This window comes from Ranitomeya imitator, chromosome 6 (assembly GCF_032444005.1).
Source record: "Ranitomeya imitator isolate aRanImi1 chromosome 6, aRanImi1.pri, whole genome shotgun sequence".
Lineage (NCBI taxonomy): Eukaryota > Metazoa > Chordata > Amphibia > Anura > Dendrobatidae > Ranitomeya > Ranitomeya imitator.
The window spans coordinates 176,373,405-176,391,008 of NC_091287.1; the positions used below are offsets into that span (position 1 = coordinate 176,373,405).

The 17,604-nt window shown below is 43.1% G+C and overlaps 1 protein-coding gene across 1 annotated transcript in view; it reads left to right on the top strand.

The window, feature by feature from the left end:
• The window catches only part of ITGA9 (integrin subunit alpha 9), a 720,867-nt gene that overhangs the window by 111,082 nt on the left and 592,181 nt on the right, over nucleotides 1-17,604 (top strand). Inside the window, exon 4 of the mRNA XM_069730329.1 lies at nucleotides 10,074-10,197. Within this exon, the coding sequence (XP_069586430.1) occupies nucleotides 10,074-10,197 (124 nt within the window). The remainder of the gene's footprint in view (nucleotides 1-10,073; nucleotides 10,198-17,604) is intronic.

Below are 17,604 nucleotides of genomic sequence, written 5' to 3' on the forward strand. Positions count from 1 at the left end.
GATAAATGTAAGGTTATACACATGGGAAGAGGGAATCAATATCACCATTACACACTGAACGGGAAACCACTGGGTAAATCTGACAGGGAGAAGGACTTGGGGATCCTAGTTAATGATAAACTTACCTGGAGCAGCCAGTGCCAGGCAGCAGCTGCCAAGGCAAACAGGATCATGGGGTGCATTAAAAGAGGTCTGGATACACATGATGAGAGCATTATACTGCCTCTGTACAAATCCCTAGTTAGACCGCACATGGAGTACTGTGTCCAGTTTTGGGCACCGGTGCTCAGGAAGGATATAATGGAATTAGAGAGGGTACAAAGGAGGGCAACAAAATTAATAAAGGGGATGGGAGAACTACAATACCCAGATAGATTAGCGAAATTAGGATTATTTAGTCTAGAAAAAAGACGACTGAGGGGCGATCTAATAACCATGTATAAGTATATAAGGGGACAATACAAATATCTCGCTGAGGATCTGTTTATACCAAGGAAGGTGACGGGCACAAGGGGGCATTCTTTGCGTCTGGAGGAGAGAAGGTTTTTCCACCAACATAGAAGAGGATTCTTTACTGTTAGGGCAGTGAGAATCTGGAATTGCTTGCCTGAGGAGGTGGTGATGGCGAACTCAGTCGAGGGGTTCAAGAGAGGCCTGGATGTCTTCCTGGAGCAGAACAATATTGTATCATACAATTATTAGGTTCTGTAGAAGGACGTAGATCTGGGTATTTATTTATTATGATGGAATATAGGCTGAACTGGATGGACAAATGTCTTTTTTCGGCCTTACTAACTATGTTACTATGTTACTATGTTATCTTCCTGAGCATAACCCTTCCATTTAACCAGATACTGGAGTTTCCGTCTAGAAACACGAGAATCCAAAATCTTCTCCACAATATACTCCAATTCCCCCTCCACCAAAACCGGGGCAGGAGGCTCAACAGATGGAACCATAGGTGCCACGTATCTCCGCAACAACGACCTATGGAATACATTATGTATGGAAAAGGAGTCTGGGAGGGTCAAACGAAAAGACACAGGATTGAGAACCTCAGAAATCCTATACGGACCAATAAAACGAGGTTTAAATTTAGGAGAGGAAACCTTCATAGGAATATGACGAGAAGATAACCAAACCAGATCCCCAACACGAAGTCGGGGACCCACACGGCGTCTGCGATTAGCGAAAAGTTGAGCTTTCTCCTGGGACAAGATCAAATTGTCCACTACCTGAGTCCAGATCTGCTGCAACCTATCCACCACAGAATCCACACCAGGACAGTCCGAAGACTCAACCTGTCCTGAAGAGAAACGAGGATGGAACCCAGAATTGCAAAAAAATGGAGAAACCAAGGTAGCCGAGCTGGCCCGATTATTAAGGGTGAACTCAGCCAACGGCAAAAAGGACACCCAATCATCCTGGTCTGCAGAAACAAAACATCTCAGATATGTTTCCAAGGTCTGATTGGTTCGTTCGGTCTGGCCATTAGTCTGAGGATGGAAAGCCGAGGAAAAGGATAGGTCAATGCTCATCCTACCACAAAAGGCTCGCCAGAACCTTGAAACAAACTGGGAACCTCTGTCAGAAACAATATTCTCAGGAATGCCATGCAACCGAACCACATGCTGAAAGAACAAAGGTACCAAATCAGAGGAGGAAGGCAATTTAGCCAAGGGCACCAGATGGACCATTTTAGAAAAGCGATCACAGACCACCCAAATGACTGACATCTTTTGAGAAACGGGAAGGTCAGAAATGAAATCCATCGAAATATGTGTCCAAGGCCTCTTTGGGACCGGCAAGGGCAAAAGCAACCCACTGGCACGAGAACAGCAGGGCTTAGCCCTAGCACAAATCCCACAGGACTGCACAAAAGTACGTACATCCCGTGACAGAGATTGCCACCAGAAGGATCTAGCCACTAACTCTCTGGTACCAAAGATTCCAGGATGACCAGCCAACACCGAACAATGAAGTTGAGAGATAAGTTTATTAGTCCACCTATCAGGGACGAACAGTTTCTCTGCTGGACAACGATCAGGTTTATTCGCCTGAAATTTTTGCAGCACCCGCCGCAAATCAGGGGAGATGGCAGACACAATGACTCCTTCCTTGAGGATACCCGCTGGCTCAGATAAACCCGGAGAGTCGGGCACAAAACTCCTAGACAGAGCATCCGCCTTCACATTTTTAGAGCCAGGAAGGTACGAAATCACAAAGTCGAAGCGGGCAAAAAATAACGACCAACGGGCCTGTCTAGGATTCAAGCGCTTGGCAGACTCGAGATAAGTCAAGTTCTTATGATCAGTCAATACCACCACGCGATGCTTAGCTCCTTCAAGCCAATGACGCCACTCCTCGAATGCCCACTTCATGGCCAGCAACTCTCGATTGCCCACATCATAATTACGCTCAGCGGGCGAAAACTTCCTGGAAAAGAAAGCACATGGTTTCATCACTGAGCAATCAGAACCTCTCTGTGACAAAACCGCCCCTGTTCCAATCTCAGAAGCATCAACCTCGACCTGGAACGGAAGAGAAACATCTGGCTGACACAACACAGGGGCAGAACAAAAACGACGCTTCAACTCCTGAAAAGCTTCCACAGCAGCAGAAGACCAATTAACCAAATCAGCACCCTTCTTGGTCAAATCGGTCAATGGTTTGGCAATGCTAGAAAAATTACAGATGAAGCGACGATAAAAATTAGCAAAGCCCAGGAACTTTTGCAGACTTTTCAGAGATGTCGGCTGAATCCAATCCTGGATGGCTTGGACCTTAACTGGATCCATCTCGATAGTAGAAGGGGTAAAGATGAACCCCAAAAATGAAACTTTTTGCACACCGAAGAGACACTTTGATCCCTTCACAAACAAAGAGTTAGCACGCAGGACCTGAAAAACCATTCTGACCTGCTTCACATGAGATTCCCAATCATCTGAGAAGATCAAAATGTCATCCAAGTAAACAATCAGGAATTTATCCAGATACTCACGGAAGATGTCATGCATAAAAGACTGAAACACAGATGGAGCATTGGCAAGTCCGAACGGCATCACTAGATACTCAAAATGACCCTCGGGCGTATTGAATGCAGTTTTCCATTCATCTCCTTGCCTGATTCTCACCAGATTATACGCACCACGAAGATCTATCTTAGTGAACCAACTAGCCCCCTTAATCCGAGCAAATAAGTCAGATAACAATGGCAAGGGATACTGAAATTTAACAGTGATCTTATTAAGAAGGCAGTAATCAATACACGGTCTCAGCGAACCATCCTTCTTGGCTACAAAGAAGAACCCTGCTCCCAGTGGTGATGACGATGGGCGAATATGTCCCTTCTCCAGGGATTCCTTCACATAACTGCGCATAGCGGCGTGTTCGGGCATGGATAAATTAAATCATCGACCTTTAGGGAATTTACTACCAGGAATCAAATTGATAGCACAATCACAATCCCTATGCGGAGGTAGAGCATCGGACTTGGGCTCTTCAAATACATCCTGATAATCAGACAAGAACTCTGGGACCTCAGAAGGGGTGGATGACGAAATCGACAAAAATGGAACATCACCATGTACCCCCTGACAACCCCAGCTGGATACCGACATGGAATTCCAATCCAATACTGGATTATGGGTTTGTAGCCATGGCAACCCCAACACGACCACATCATGCAGATTATGCAACACCAGAAAGCGAATAACTTCCTGATGTGCAGGAGCCATGCACATGGTCAGCTGGGCCCAGTATTGAGGTTTATTCTTGGCCAAAGGTGTAGCATCAATTCCTCTCAATGGAATAGGACACCGCAAAGGCTCCAAGAAAAACCCACAACGTTTAGCATAATCCAAATCCATCAGATTCAGGGCAGCGCCCGAATCCACAAACGCCATGACAGAAAACGACGACAAAGAGCATATCAAGGTAATGGACAGAAGGAATTTGGACTGTACAGTACCAATGACGGCAGACCTAGCGGACCGCTTAGTGCGCTTAGGACAATCAGAAATAGCATGAGTGGAATCACCACAGTAGAAACACAGACCATTCAGACGTCTGTATTCCTGCCGTTCAACTCTAGTCATAGTCCTATCGCACTGCATAGGCTCAGGTTTAACCTCAGGCAGTACCGCCAAATGGTGCACAGATTTACGCTCGCGCAAGCGTCGACCGATCTGAATGGCCAAAGACAAAGACTCATTCAAACCAGCAGGCATAGGAAATCCCACCATGACATCCTTAAGAGCCTCAGAGAGACCCTTTCTGAACAAAGCTGCCAGCGCAGATTCATTCCACTGAGTGAGTACTGACCATTTCCTAAATTTCTGACAATATACTTCTATATCATCCTGACCCTGGCACAAAGCCAGCAAATTTTTCTCAGCCTGATCCACTGAATTAGGCTCATCGTACAGCAATCCGAGCGCCAGGAAAAACGCATCGACACTACTCAATGCAGGGTCTCCTGGCGCAAGAGAAAATGCCCAGTCTTGAGGGTCGCCGCGCAAAAAAGAAATAATAATCAAAACCTGTTGAATAGGATTACCAGAAGAATGAGGTTTCAAGGCCAGAAATAGCTTACAATTATTTTTGAAACTTAGAAACTTAGTTCTATCTCCAAAAAACAATTCAGGAATAGGAATTCTTGGTTCTAACATAGATTTCTGATCAATAGTATCTTGAATTTTTTGTACATTTATAACGAGATTATCCATTGAAGAGCACAGACCCTGAATATCCATGTCCACACCTGTGTCCAGAATCACCCAAATGTCTAGGGGAAAAAAAAAAGTGAACACAGAGCAGAAAAAAAAAAAATGATGTCAGAACTTTTTCTTTCCCTCTATTGAGAATCATTAGTTGGCTCCTTGTACTGTTATGTTTGCTAATGACAGGTGTTATGAAGGCAATCCAGAAACACAGTGTGCTTAGCGATCAGAGCGCACACAGTGATCTGACAAATACCCAAAAATACAAGAACGAGCTCTGAGACGTGGAAACTCTGTAGACTGCACACCTGATCCTATCCTAAACACAACTAAAAGCGGCTGTGGATTGCGCCTAACAACTACCTAGGCAACTCGGCACAGCCTAAGAAACTAGCTAGCCTGAAGATAGAAAAATAGGCCTGACTTGCCCCAGAGAAATTCCCCAAAGGAAAAGGCAGCCCCCCACATATAATGACTGTGAGTAAGATGAAAAGACAAAACGTAGGGATGAAATAGATTCAGCAAAGTGGGGCCCGATATTCTAGGACAGAGCGAGGACAGTAAAGCGAACTTTGCAGTCTACAAAAAACCCTAAAGCAAAACCACGCAAAGGGGGCAAAAAAAACCCCACCGTGCCGAACTAACGGCACGGCGGTACACCCTTTGCGTCTCAGAGCTTCCAGCAAAACAAAGACAAGCTGGACAGAAAAAAAGCAACAAAAAAGCAAAAAGCACTTAGCTATACAGAGCAGCAAGTCACAGGAACAATCAGGAGAAGCTCAGATCCAACACTGAAACATTGACAAGGAGCAAGGATAGCAGCATCAGGCGGAGTTAAGTAATGAAGCAGTTAACGAGCTCACCAGAACACCTGAGGGAGGAAGCTCAGAAGCTGCAGTACCACTTGTGACCACAGGAGTGAATTCAGCCACAGAATTCACAACAGGGGTTGCCTGGTTGTTAGGTAATCCCCACATGTAATCAAGCTGGCTAATAGCTGTAAATCATGCAGCTGAGGCGATGAAAACTTAATCTCCGAGCAGTGACAAATACTCGGAGGACACCCGAGCGTGCCCGGGAAAACCCGAGCAACGAGTATACTCACTCATCACTAGTTATTATATACAGTTAGGGCCAGAAATATTTGGACAGTGACACAATTTTCGCGAGTTGGGCTCTGCATGCCACCACATTGGATTTGAAATGAAACCTCTACAACAGAATTCAAGTGCAGATTGTAACGTTTAGCTTGAAGGGTTGAACAAAAATATCTGATAGAAAATGTAGGAATTGTACACATTTCTTTACAAACACTCCACATTTTAGGAGGTCAAAAGTAATTGGACAAATAAACATAACCCAAACAAAATATTTTTATTTTCAATATTTTTTTGCAAATCCTTTGGAGGCAATCACTGCCTTAAGTCTGGAACCCATGGACATCACCAAACGCTGGGTTTCCTCCTTCTTAATGCTTTGCCAGGCCTTTACAGCCGCAGCCTTCAGGTCTTGCTTGTTTGTGGGTCTTTCCGTCTTAAGTCTGGATTTGAGCAAGTGAAATGCATGCTCAATTGGGTTTAGATCTGGAGATTGACTTGGCCATTGCAGAATGTTCCACTTTTTGGCACTCATGAACTCCTGGGTAGCTTTGGCTGTATGCTTGGGGTCATTGTCCATCTGTACTATGAAGCGCCGTCCAATCAACTTTGCAGCATTTGGCTGAATCTGGGCTGAAAGTATATCCCGGTACACTTCAGAATTCATCCGGCTACTCTTGTCTGCTCTTATGTCATCAATAAACACAAGTGACCCAGTGCCATTGAAAGCCATGCATGCCCATGCCATCACGTTGCCTCCACCATGTTTTACAGAGGATGTGGTGTGCCTTGGATCATGTGCCGTTCCCTTTCTTCTCCAAACTTTTTTCTTCCCATCATTCTGGTACAGGTTGATCTTTGTCTCATCTGTCCATAGAATACTTTTCCAGAACTGAGCTGGCTTCTTGAGGTGTTTTTCTGCAAATTTAACTCTGGCCTGTCTATTTTTGGTATTGATGAATGGTTTGCATCTAGATGTGAACCCTTTGTATTTACTGTCATGGAGTCTTCTCTTTACTGTTGACTTAGAGACAGATACACCTACTTCACTGAGAGTGTTCTGGACTTCAGTTGATGTTGTGAACGGGTTCTTCTTCACCAAATTAAGTATGCGGCGATCATCCACCACTGTTGTCATTCGTGGACGCCCAGGCCTTTTTGAGTTCCCAAGCTCACCAGTCAATTCCTTTTTTCTCAGAATGTACCCAACTGTTGATTTTGCTACTCCAAGCATGTCTGCTATCTCTCTGATGGATTTTTTCTTTTTATTCAGCCTCAGGATGTTCTGCTTCACCTCAATTGAGAGTTCCTTTGACCGCATGTTGTCTGCTCACAGCAACAACTTTCAAATGCAAAACCACACACCTGGAATCCACCCCTGACCTTTTAACTACTTCATTGATTACAGGTTAATGAAGGAGACGCCTTCAGAGTTAATTGCAGCCCTTAGAGTCCATTGTCCAATTACTTTTGGTCCCTTGAAAAAGAGGACGCTATGCATTACAGAGCTATGATTCCTAAACCCTTTCTCCGATTTGGATGTGGAAACTATCATATTGCAGCTGGGAGTGTGCACTTTCAGCCCATATTACATATATAATTTTATTTCTGAACATGTTTTTGTAAACAGCTAAAATAACAAAACTTGTGTCACTGTCCAAATATTTCTGGCCCTAACTGTATAGACCACCCAAAATCTTTGTGTTTTCAATGTTGACTTAAAAATTTAGACCTGATTGTCCTGTGCACTAACAACATGTATTGTTAATAGATAAGGGGGATGTCAATGGAATATTTTTTTTCATTTTTCAGATTGATTTTAAAAAATATACGAAACCCAACTCACCTCACCAATCCCCAGCCAAGCCCCCACCGCAATGCTTCCCAATTCTCTGTTGTTTTCCAATCACTGGTCACAGCAGTAGCCACACAACCCTGTAAGAGAACCTTATAACTGCTGCAAGAAAGAAGAGACCTTGGCCTTGAGGTCATTAGATCATTAGGTTGCTAGGCCACACTTTGCATTTAGATTTATGATAAAAATTGAGAGGCCACAGATGCTACAGATTACATCATTTCATTTAGAAGAAAACAAAAATGTCTAGTGGAAAACTTCCACAAATGTTTTTCTAGGGTCACAATTCACCATGTGTCCTTCGTTGTTGACCTACATGACATTCGCACTTGATTATGGCTCAGACAGTATGTCACTCATTCGCTCCACTTTACTGCAGCAGCATTCTGCAGTGTTTTTCTAATCACTGGCACCTCTCTTAGAAGGGCGGTCTGACCTAACTCTTAATTGCTACAAGGGTTTACAATAGTCTTAGTGTTACAGTCATCAAAAGATGTTCCAAAAGTTAGTGAAAAACACGATTTCCACAGCTTGGTTAATCCTTTAAACATGTGGATGACTGTGCATGTGGGAAGTGCTGTGGGGGAGACCTGATCCTGGAAACACATTTTTGGTTTTATTGCAAGTCATGTATGGTTCATGAATTCTCGTGCCCCCGGCGTCAGCAGGGACCCTACAACAAACACTCATTTACTATCATTAAGAATAGAAGTGCTGTGCAGTCCGCCTCTTGCACTGATTTTCATTTTCACTGTATTTTTAGTGAGAGAATTTGTAAATGTAGACACTTGTATTCTACTAACCTATAACAGGAAATCCATTAGTTTTACATGTTGGTTTTCCCGGACAATTTTGCTATTTATAAAGTCCTTATAGCTTATACTCACAGAAGCATCCTTGTGTAATAACGGCATGCTTCACTGTGAAGGAACCCCCTAAATAGAAGATATTTAAGTGGTATATCTACAGTATATATCTATATAGCCATTGTATCTATATCTATTACTTACACTGATTTACAGTTTTAGTCTGTTTAAATAGCACAGTTTGTCTTGCGTTTAACCCTTCCCTAATCATATGCTATTCAGCCATGCTAATACCAGCCACGCTTTTGCTAAGAATGGTCCTGCTTTGGATGACACTGTACTTTATAGTGCAACATTACGTTACCCTTTTGCACCACCTGTCACTTCAATGACAAATCCAGGAGTGTGGCTTGTTTCAAAACGAGAGCATAGCAGACAAAGACAAAATGGGAAGTGTTTTACTGTCCTGCAGAAAATAGGCAGATTTACTATGGCCAGTATACCAGTATTTTGGCTATTGATTTTTATTTTTCCAGTATCATAAATGCTTAGAATTGGAAAATGTGTGTAAAAACAATGAACTTTGCAATTTATTTGTTATTACAAATCCTCGCTGTTCTCGATAATAGTGGGTTTTTAGCTTTTGCTTATTGCTTGTTGTCAAGGTTACTGGCCACCTCTGTAGACTGTCTGACATGACTTGTCTCCTAGACAAGGAGCGCAGCTCCTACAAGCTTTATCCAATAGAACTAGTAAGCGCTGCTCTGTAACTGGCCAGATCGCTGGCTACAGTGCCCCTGTGTACCTCCAATGCTGCAGAGGCAGAGAGGAAAGAGGTGGCACCAGTGGCTCTACCATGCCACTAGTTTAAATTGTCCACCTATCAGAAGCGCACACTCCCCATCAGCAAGAAGTCGAGGGGCCGGGCCGCGGTGTACTCCTGAGCATTGATCATGAGAACAGCCCTTTAACGTGCTCAAAAAACTGGTGCAAATGAGATGCGCTACCTTTTTTAAGGCATTTTTCAATTGTATAGAAAAGGTGACGTGTCAATATCAAGTGCTAAAATGTGATTTTACTGTGATTATCCAAGAGGTGCCGTAAATAGTGTATTGTGCTCCTATTGTGTGCCAGATCTATCATACAACATATTCAACGCTCGTAGATTTGGCATGTCTTCTGACTACCTTGACCAAGGATATGCCATCTAAATTCTCAGTGTAAATCTGCCCGTTAGTTGGTGTTGCCTTCCAGAGGTTGCTCTTCGCACTTATCTAGATACGTAGTGTACCACTCAATGAAGACCATGCATACACCATATTCAGGTTTACTCCATTATTCCAGAGTGTTCAGTGTATAACTACCTAGACCTAACATGCCAGAGGCGGTGCCAGTCCCCCAGAATACTGTTCCTTGGTAATGAGTAGAATATTCCAGTGCTGTAATGACAGAAGTGACCCTAGAATGACAGCTGTTCTTAGTCTAGATTCCTTCAGATATGGAAGCTCCTACTGGCAGTGCGGATACAACTCTGTTTGTTTTCCCTGGGGATTAGTCTTCGTCTTTATTAACTATATCTGTGATATCTATTTAGGCATGTGCTCATCGCTGGAAGAATATCTACTATGAAAGTGAGCTAATCCTTCCATATGGTTCCTGCGTCATCCTCCCACCAAATCTACAGGCCACTGGGAAGAAGCTGTTGCCGTGCTACGAGGGTGAGTGCCACGTCCCCAGATTTGTGAGGCATGATGTCAGCTGATCACGTCTATGACTATGCAGATAGCTATTTTATAACACAGTTTCTCCAATTCATCAAGACTTGTGTTTTCCACGCCATTCTTGATGAACTGTGCGCTGAAGTAATATGCGCCACATTCATTAGGAGGCATACTCCTGTTCGTGGATTTGGTGCATCTACGAACTGTAGTGCGCCATCACAAGAAGCGTCCTGTAGTCAGGAACTAAAGTACATTTCTATCAGGATTTACTCCTGTTTGTCGCATACTTTATGATGAACTTGCAGCCGCCAGACCTCTGCCTATTTTTCAGAAAGTTGTTGCAGCTGGCCAGAATTAGTGTACAGACAGTAAACATTGCAAAATTTGCGTTCTAAAAACATTTTGTGACATTACAAGCAGTTTTACACCAGAAGACTGCTTGATTAATCAGGGATAAAGAGTTTATATACAGCTCTGGCAAAAATTAAGAGACCATTGCAACATGTTCAGTTTGTCTGATTTTTCTCTTTATAGGTATATTTTTGAGTAAAATGTTAATTGTTCATTTTTTCTAGAAACTTCTGACGACATGTCTCTGAATTCTAGTCAAAATTTTAAAAAACAAAACAGATTGCTTTCAGACCTCAAATAATGGAAAGAAAACAAGTTAATAATCATTTAGAAACAACAACACTAATGTTTTAACTCATGAAGAGTTCAGAAATCAATATTTTGTGGAATAACCATGATTTTTAATCACAGCTTTAATGCTACTTGGCATGCTTTCCACCAGTCTTTCACACAGCTTCTGGCGCAAAAATTTAAGCAATTCTTCTTTGTTTGATGGCTTGTGACTATCCATCATCCTCTTGATTACATTCCAGAGGTTTTCAATTGGGTTCAGGTCTGGAGATTGGGCTGCCCATGACAGAGTTTTAATGTGGTGGTCTCTTAATTTTTGCCATAGCTGTATTTGTCTTCGTTGCAACATAACTAAGCACTACGGTCCTCTCTGAATGTCATTTCCACCAGGCTGATGATAAATGTATTATTAGTAGGGGTCTTACCACTAAGACCCCACTGTTCACAAGTACTGAGGTCCCACATTCTTCATGTGAACAGAGCATAGAGCGATGTTATACAGTTGAAACCTGAAGTTTACATACACTATATAAAAAGACACATATGCATGTTTTTCTCAATATCTAAAATGAAATCAGAATAAACCTTTCTCGTTTCAGGTCAATCAGGATTATCATAATTATTAATATTTGCCAAATGCCAGAATAATGAGAGAGAGAGAGAGAAAATGTTTTAAGACATTTTTATTACTTACTGCAAACTCAAAATTTTAGATACATTACATTACTATTTGGTACCATTGCCCTTAAACTGAATGACTTGGGTCAAACGTTTGGGATATCCTTCCACAAGCTTCTCACAATAGTTGGTCGGAATTTAGGCCCATTCCTCCTGACAAAACTGGTGTAACTGATCCAGGTTTGTACGTCGCCTTGCTCACACCTGCCTTTTCAGCTTTGCCCATAAATTTTCAATAGGATTGAGATCAGGACTTTGTGGTGGCCACTCCAAAGCATTGACTTTGTTATCCTTAAGCCACTTTGTTACCATTTTGGCAGTATGCTTCGGGTCATTGTCCATTTGGAAGACCCATTTCTGCCCAATTTTTAACTTCCTGGCTGATGTCATGAGATGGTGATTCAGTATTGCCACATATTCTTCTTTTCTCATGATGCCATCTATTTAGTGAAGTGCACCAGTCCTTCCTGCAGCAAAACAACCCCACAACATGATCCTGCCACCCCCGTGATTCACAGTTGGGATGGTGTTCTTGAGCTTCCAAGCGTCTCTCCTTTTCCCCCAAATGTAGCGATGATCATTATGGCCAAAAAGTTCAGTTTTAGTTTAATCAGACCACAGGACATGTCTCCAACAATTAAGGTTTTTGTGCCTGTGTGCATTTGCAAACATTAATCTGGCTTTTTTATGTTTCTGAAACATCCCTGCTGGCATCGCTGCATGGCTTCCCATCTCTCACCAAGCAGATACACCAACTTACTCACTACTCTGGGCCATTCAGTGAGTTCTACCATCTGCTTTCTGAGTGCTGTAAACCAAGTGTACTCTGCTTGCTATGTGCATACTTCTATATGCTTAGGGTGGCGGCGCTTGCTCTTCCTGTTTCTTAAAGAGACAGTGTGCTCATTCCTAATGTGTCCCCAGCCTATTGCCAAGAGGCACCTGGTACTTAAGGCACCTGGCACTTAAGACCAATGGGAAGATGCCTGACCAACATTCTCTTTCAGTCTGTGGACAGCTATTTAGTTGCCAGGTCCTGCCCTGTTTCTGCTGTTGTTTCCGCCACCCTGGGGGCTCTATACCCAGGCCTGTATCTTGTATCCTGAACTAGTACCTGTGTCTAACCTTGTCTGAAACTAAGTTCTATTCCTGAACCTGTTTGTATCCTAGTCTGGAGCTTTCCCTACCCTGCTGTGTCTATCCTTGTTCCTACTCCTTAAATTTGCAGCATCTATACCAGCAACTGTCTCTATTCTATTGCCTCTACACAACATTTGTGAACTTGGTGTACACTTGTTACTTCACTGTAAGTACTTGTGTGAATCTGGTCCTGTCTGCTCTTGCTCCGCATCTGTGGCTCTGCTGCTACTCCGCATCAGCAGCTCCTTGTTTGTCCAGTCTGAACTGGGTCCTATCTGTTCCCATATTTGTGTCATACTTGCTTTTGTCCCAGTCCTTCCTGAAACTGTTCCTAATCTGAACTGGTTCCTACCCTTCCCTGTATCACAGTCATACCTGCTTGTGTCCCAGTCGTTCCCAAAACTGTTCCTGCTCGTCCAGTCTGAACTGGGTTCCACCTGTCCCCATATTCCACTCATACTTGCCAGTGTCCCAGCCCTTCCCGAAACAGAAGCAGTTCCTGTCCCTCCAGTCTGAACTGTGCACACCTGCCTGCCAGAGTGTCAGCCATGCCTGACTGCCTGCCAGAGTGTCCGCCATGCCCGCCTGCCTGCCATAGTGTCAGCCGTGTCCGCCTGTACATCACCCGTGCCCACCAGTACTTGCATGTCTATACATCGGCTATCTACAGTACTTGCCTGCCCCTGTCGCTACAGTGTCCTGTCCCCCTGTGGGGTCAGCTTCTACTGCCAGACGCAGCCTTGGAGTGTAACCTGGCAGCTACCTGTCGCACAAGCCTGACCTCACCACTAGAAGCTCCAGTGATGGGGCTTAGTCATGCCCCTCCATGGTAAGTCTGGTTTGTGGAACAGTGGGACACAATCACCATTTGCGCCAATCAGTCTAGGTGCGAGCGTTACAGTTTCTTTTGGAGTAATGGCTTCTTCCTGGCCTTTCAGCCCATGTTGATACAATACTTGTTTCACTGTGGATATTGACACAATCTTACCAGCTTCCACCATCATTTTCACGAGGTCTTTTGCTTTTGTCCTTGGGTTGATACGCACATGTCAGACCAAAGATCGTTCATCTCTGGGACACAGAACCCATCTCCTTCCTAAACAGTATGATGGCTGGACATTCCCATCTTGTTTGTACTTGTGTATAATTGTTTGTACAGATGAACGAGGTACCTTCAGGTATCTTGAAATTGTTCTCAAGGATGAGTCAGACTTGTGCAAGTCCACAATTCTCTTCCTGATATCTTGGCTGATTTCTTGAGACTTTCTCATGATGCCAAACAAAGAAGTAGTGTGTTTCAGGTGTGCATTAAAATATATCCACAGGTGTGTCTCTAATTAACTCAGATATTGCCAATAAAACTATCAGAAGCTTCCAAACACATGACATCATCATATGGGCAGTCCAGAATTGTTTAAAGGCAGATTAATCTTAGTGTATGTAAACTTTTGACTTTGCAGTAAGTAATAAAAATGCCTTAAAACATTCTCTCTCTCTCATTATTATGGCATTTGGCAAATATTAATAATTATGGTAATCATAATTGACCTAAAACAGGGAAGTTTTATTCTGATTTCATGTCAGATATTGAGAAAAACATGCATATGTGTCTTTTTATATATTGTATGTAAACTTCTGGTTTCAACTGTACATGTCTGGCCACCTCTCCAATAGACAATGAATGGAAGAGTGTACCGCTGACTCTTGAGCACTGCTGTTCCATTGGCACGGGGACTTGGGACCCCCATTCTTGTGATTGATAGAGGTCTTAGCAGTGAGAATCCCAGCCAACATACATGTATCATCAATCCTGTGGCTAGGTAATAAGTCTTGCTTTTTTGATAACCCATTTAAGATAGATATTAATATTGCCACTAAATTTCCATTTTCAATCTACTGGATAGAATATGGCAGCATTTTATGCTGTTCTGATAAATAGCTATAGAATCTTCATGAAAAGAAGGTAATACAAGTGTGTGAGCAGAACCTGTATTCAGTTTTTTTGGTTTTGTTAATGAGACACATTGGAGCGTGCTTCTACAAACCACTTATATAATTCTACAGTTCGGCATTAGTGTATGGTTTCCAGACATGAGCACATCTCACTGTAGGGGGTTGTACAAGACGTATAACATTACATCACTCTTTCCTGTTTCTACACTGCCCACAGTATGTTGCTCCATGACTTCCATACTCCGCAGAATGAAATATACCCCTGATTAACACCAATGCCCATAGGATGCACTGGCTTTAAAGGCATTTCCACTCCATTAAATTCTTTACAGCAGTGAATGGCGGTATGTAATAAAGTCGTGGGGCCATGAGAATTAGTCTGTGTTCTCACAGGTAGAAATTCTGCATAGAGGAACTTAGCAATTTTATAATAAAAACATAGTACTGTGAAAAATGCAAAAGCTAAAGCAAATGTTTCCTCTCTGTACAAGCCATCCACACAAGTCTTGGATCCCACTAAATCCATTAACCTGGTAGATTTCTGCCTATAACAGGGTGTTCAAAGTCCATTCACAGGTCTGTTTACGCCGATTGATGCGAACTACATGAGATCAAGCAATTGTTAACTTTATAGTTCGGTCCCCACATAGTTTGCATATTGGTAGCAGCTCACCCCGTTTTCATGGAGGGTTGTTAACAAGCATATTTTTCGTAGACTGCATAAAATATGTAATTTGCCAGTGTTTGTCATCTGATAGCGGTGATGCTTGATGGGCTGGTGCCTTGTTCACCTGATTATCAGGCAGTGTAAGAGGACCCTAAAGAGGACCTGTCACCAGGTCAAAAGTGGCCGGTTATTGCTCTTATTGCTCTTATTGCTTATTGCTCTTATTTTATTCCAGACGCTCCCTTGCTTACTATTTTATGTTTGTGTTTTTTTTATCTGCCTCATGTCTAGGCTTGTTTATTCAGTGCAGATTTTTATGGTGTTTAACCCCTTAATGACAGCCAATACGTCTTTTAACTGACCTGAGATATAAGAGAATAGCCTCCCCATACAGGTGACAATCCCGCAGCTGTCAGCTGTACACTATAGCTGACAACTTGCTACATCAGCCACGATCAGTGTTGTCAATAGTGACTACATAATTATAAATGGTTAACAGAGTGTGGGGGCTTCCTATTTATCCAAACTGGTGCCCTCAGATCATTATTTTGTGGTCCTGATGTTTGCGATGGCAATTCACAACCAAATAGCGGCCTTACACTCTGTTAGCTCTAGTAATCGGTTCAGAAGTTAGAGGCATTTAGGTGGTAAAAATACACATTTTCATTTCTGTCATACCACTTTGCATTAATTCCTGTAAAGCACCTGAAGGGTTAATAAACTACCTGACAGCAGTTTTCAATATGTCTAGGGGTGCTGTTTTTAAAATGGTATCACGTTTGAGGGTTTCCCAATATATGGAACCCCTAAAGTCACTTCAAACATGGTTAAGTCCCTAAAAAAATTAATTTTGTTAATTTTCTTGAAAAAATGAAAAATTGCTGCTACATTTTTAAACCTCCTAAAATGGTAATGCAGCGCCCCAGAGTTCTGGTCGTTGCAGTAATGTCGCTCTGCCACTAAGGGGAGCGATGTTATGGCTGATTGCACTAAAGGAGTTCACTTGATCAGGTATCACAGTCACACACTACACTTCACACTCCGGCCACCAGGGGGAGCAAAAGGCACTATGTACTAGGCTACTCCTCACACTGGTAAAACTGGGGGTTGGATAGGAAGTTAGGTCAGAACGCAGCCTGGGAGAGCTCCAGGGAGGACCTGTCAGAACTGGGAATCTGGCAGGTACCTAGCAGAAAGGACGGATTGTTACGGGACCGCGCCTGCACTACCTTGCAGCGGTATCTCAAGGAAGGACACGAAGAGAAGGATATTGTGGAGAAGTGAGAAGTGGGATCATAGTACGAAGGAGATAGAACCAGAAGGAGTCGTGCCCCGAGATTGGCAACATCCTTCTGTGGCACGTAGCCGGTGGCCGGAGCACCGAGGAAGTAACAGACTCCACACATTACTTCAAACAGCGGCAGGACAGTTAATTACAGGTTGGCTGTCTACCATACATCACCTAAGAAGACATAGGAGGCAATTGTGGGATTGGGGCGGCTCTAGGGTCCCAGAATAACTCCAGGCCTACCTGTCATAAAGGTGCGTCCTAGCCATATAATCTGGGGGACGGAGAGAGAGAAGGAACAGATACGACAGTTGTGAGGATTATCCCGTGGTGCTCAGCAGGGAAGGACTACAACACACAGGCGCTAGAAGGTAGACACTGATTCCCACCTGCAAAGGAAACTCTGGATGTGCCATCGGACCAGCCGGTCTCAGCCAGCCCCATTAGCAGTGCTCTGGACTGCAGACCCCGAAGCCTTCAGTAAAAAGGTAAAGAGACTACAACCCTGTGTCCTCGTTATTCCTCGCACCTTGCACCACGCACCATCACCTTTCATTGGACGCCCCTTAGCAGGATCACGGACCGGGTCTAGCCACCGTGACAACGCCGGATCGAGTACCCCATGGCCCTGTGTCTGGGGGCACTCCACTAACAAAATAAAATAACATTTTACAAATGGTGCTGATGTAAAGCCGACATGTGGGAAATGTTATTTATTAATATTTTGCTGTGGTATGACCATCTGGATTAAAGGGATAATCTTTCAAATTTAGAAAATTGCTAATTTCAAAAAAAATTTCTCAAATCTTTGATATTTTTTAAAAATAATCACAAAACATATTGACCTAAATTTACCATTATCATAAAGTATAATGTGTCACAAAAAACAATCTCAAAATCACTGAGATTTGTTGAAGCGTAGCAGAGTCATTACCACATAAAGTGACACTGGTCAGATTTAAAAAATTTGGCTCCGTCACTAATAAGGGGCATGGCTCATACGATTCTCTAGGGATGTGTTTAGGCTGCTATTCAT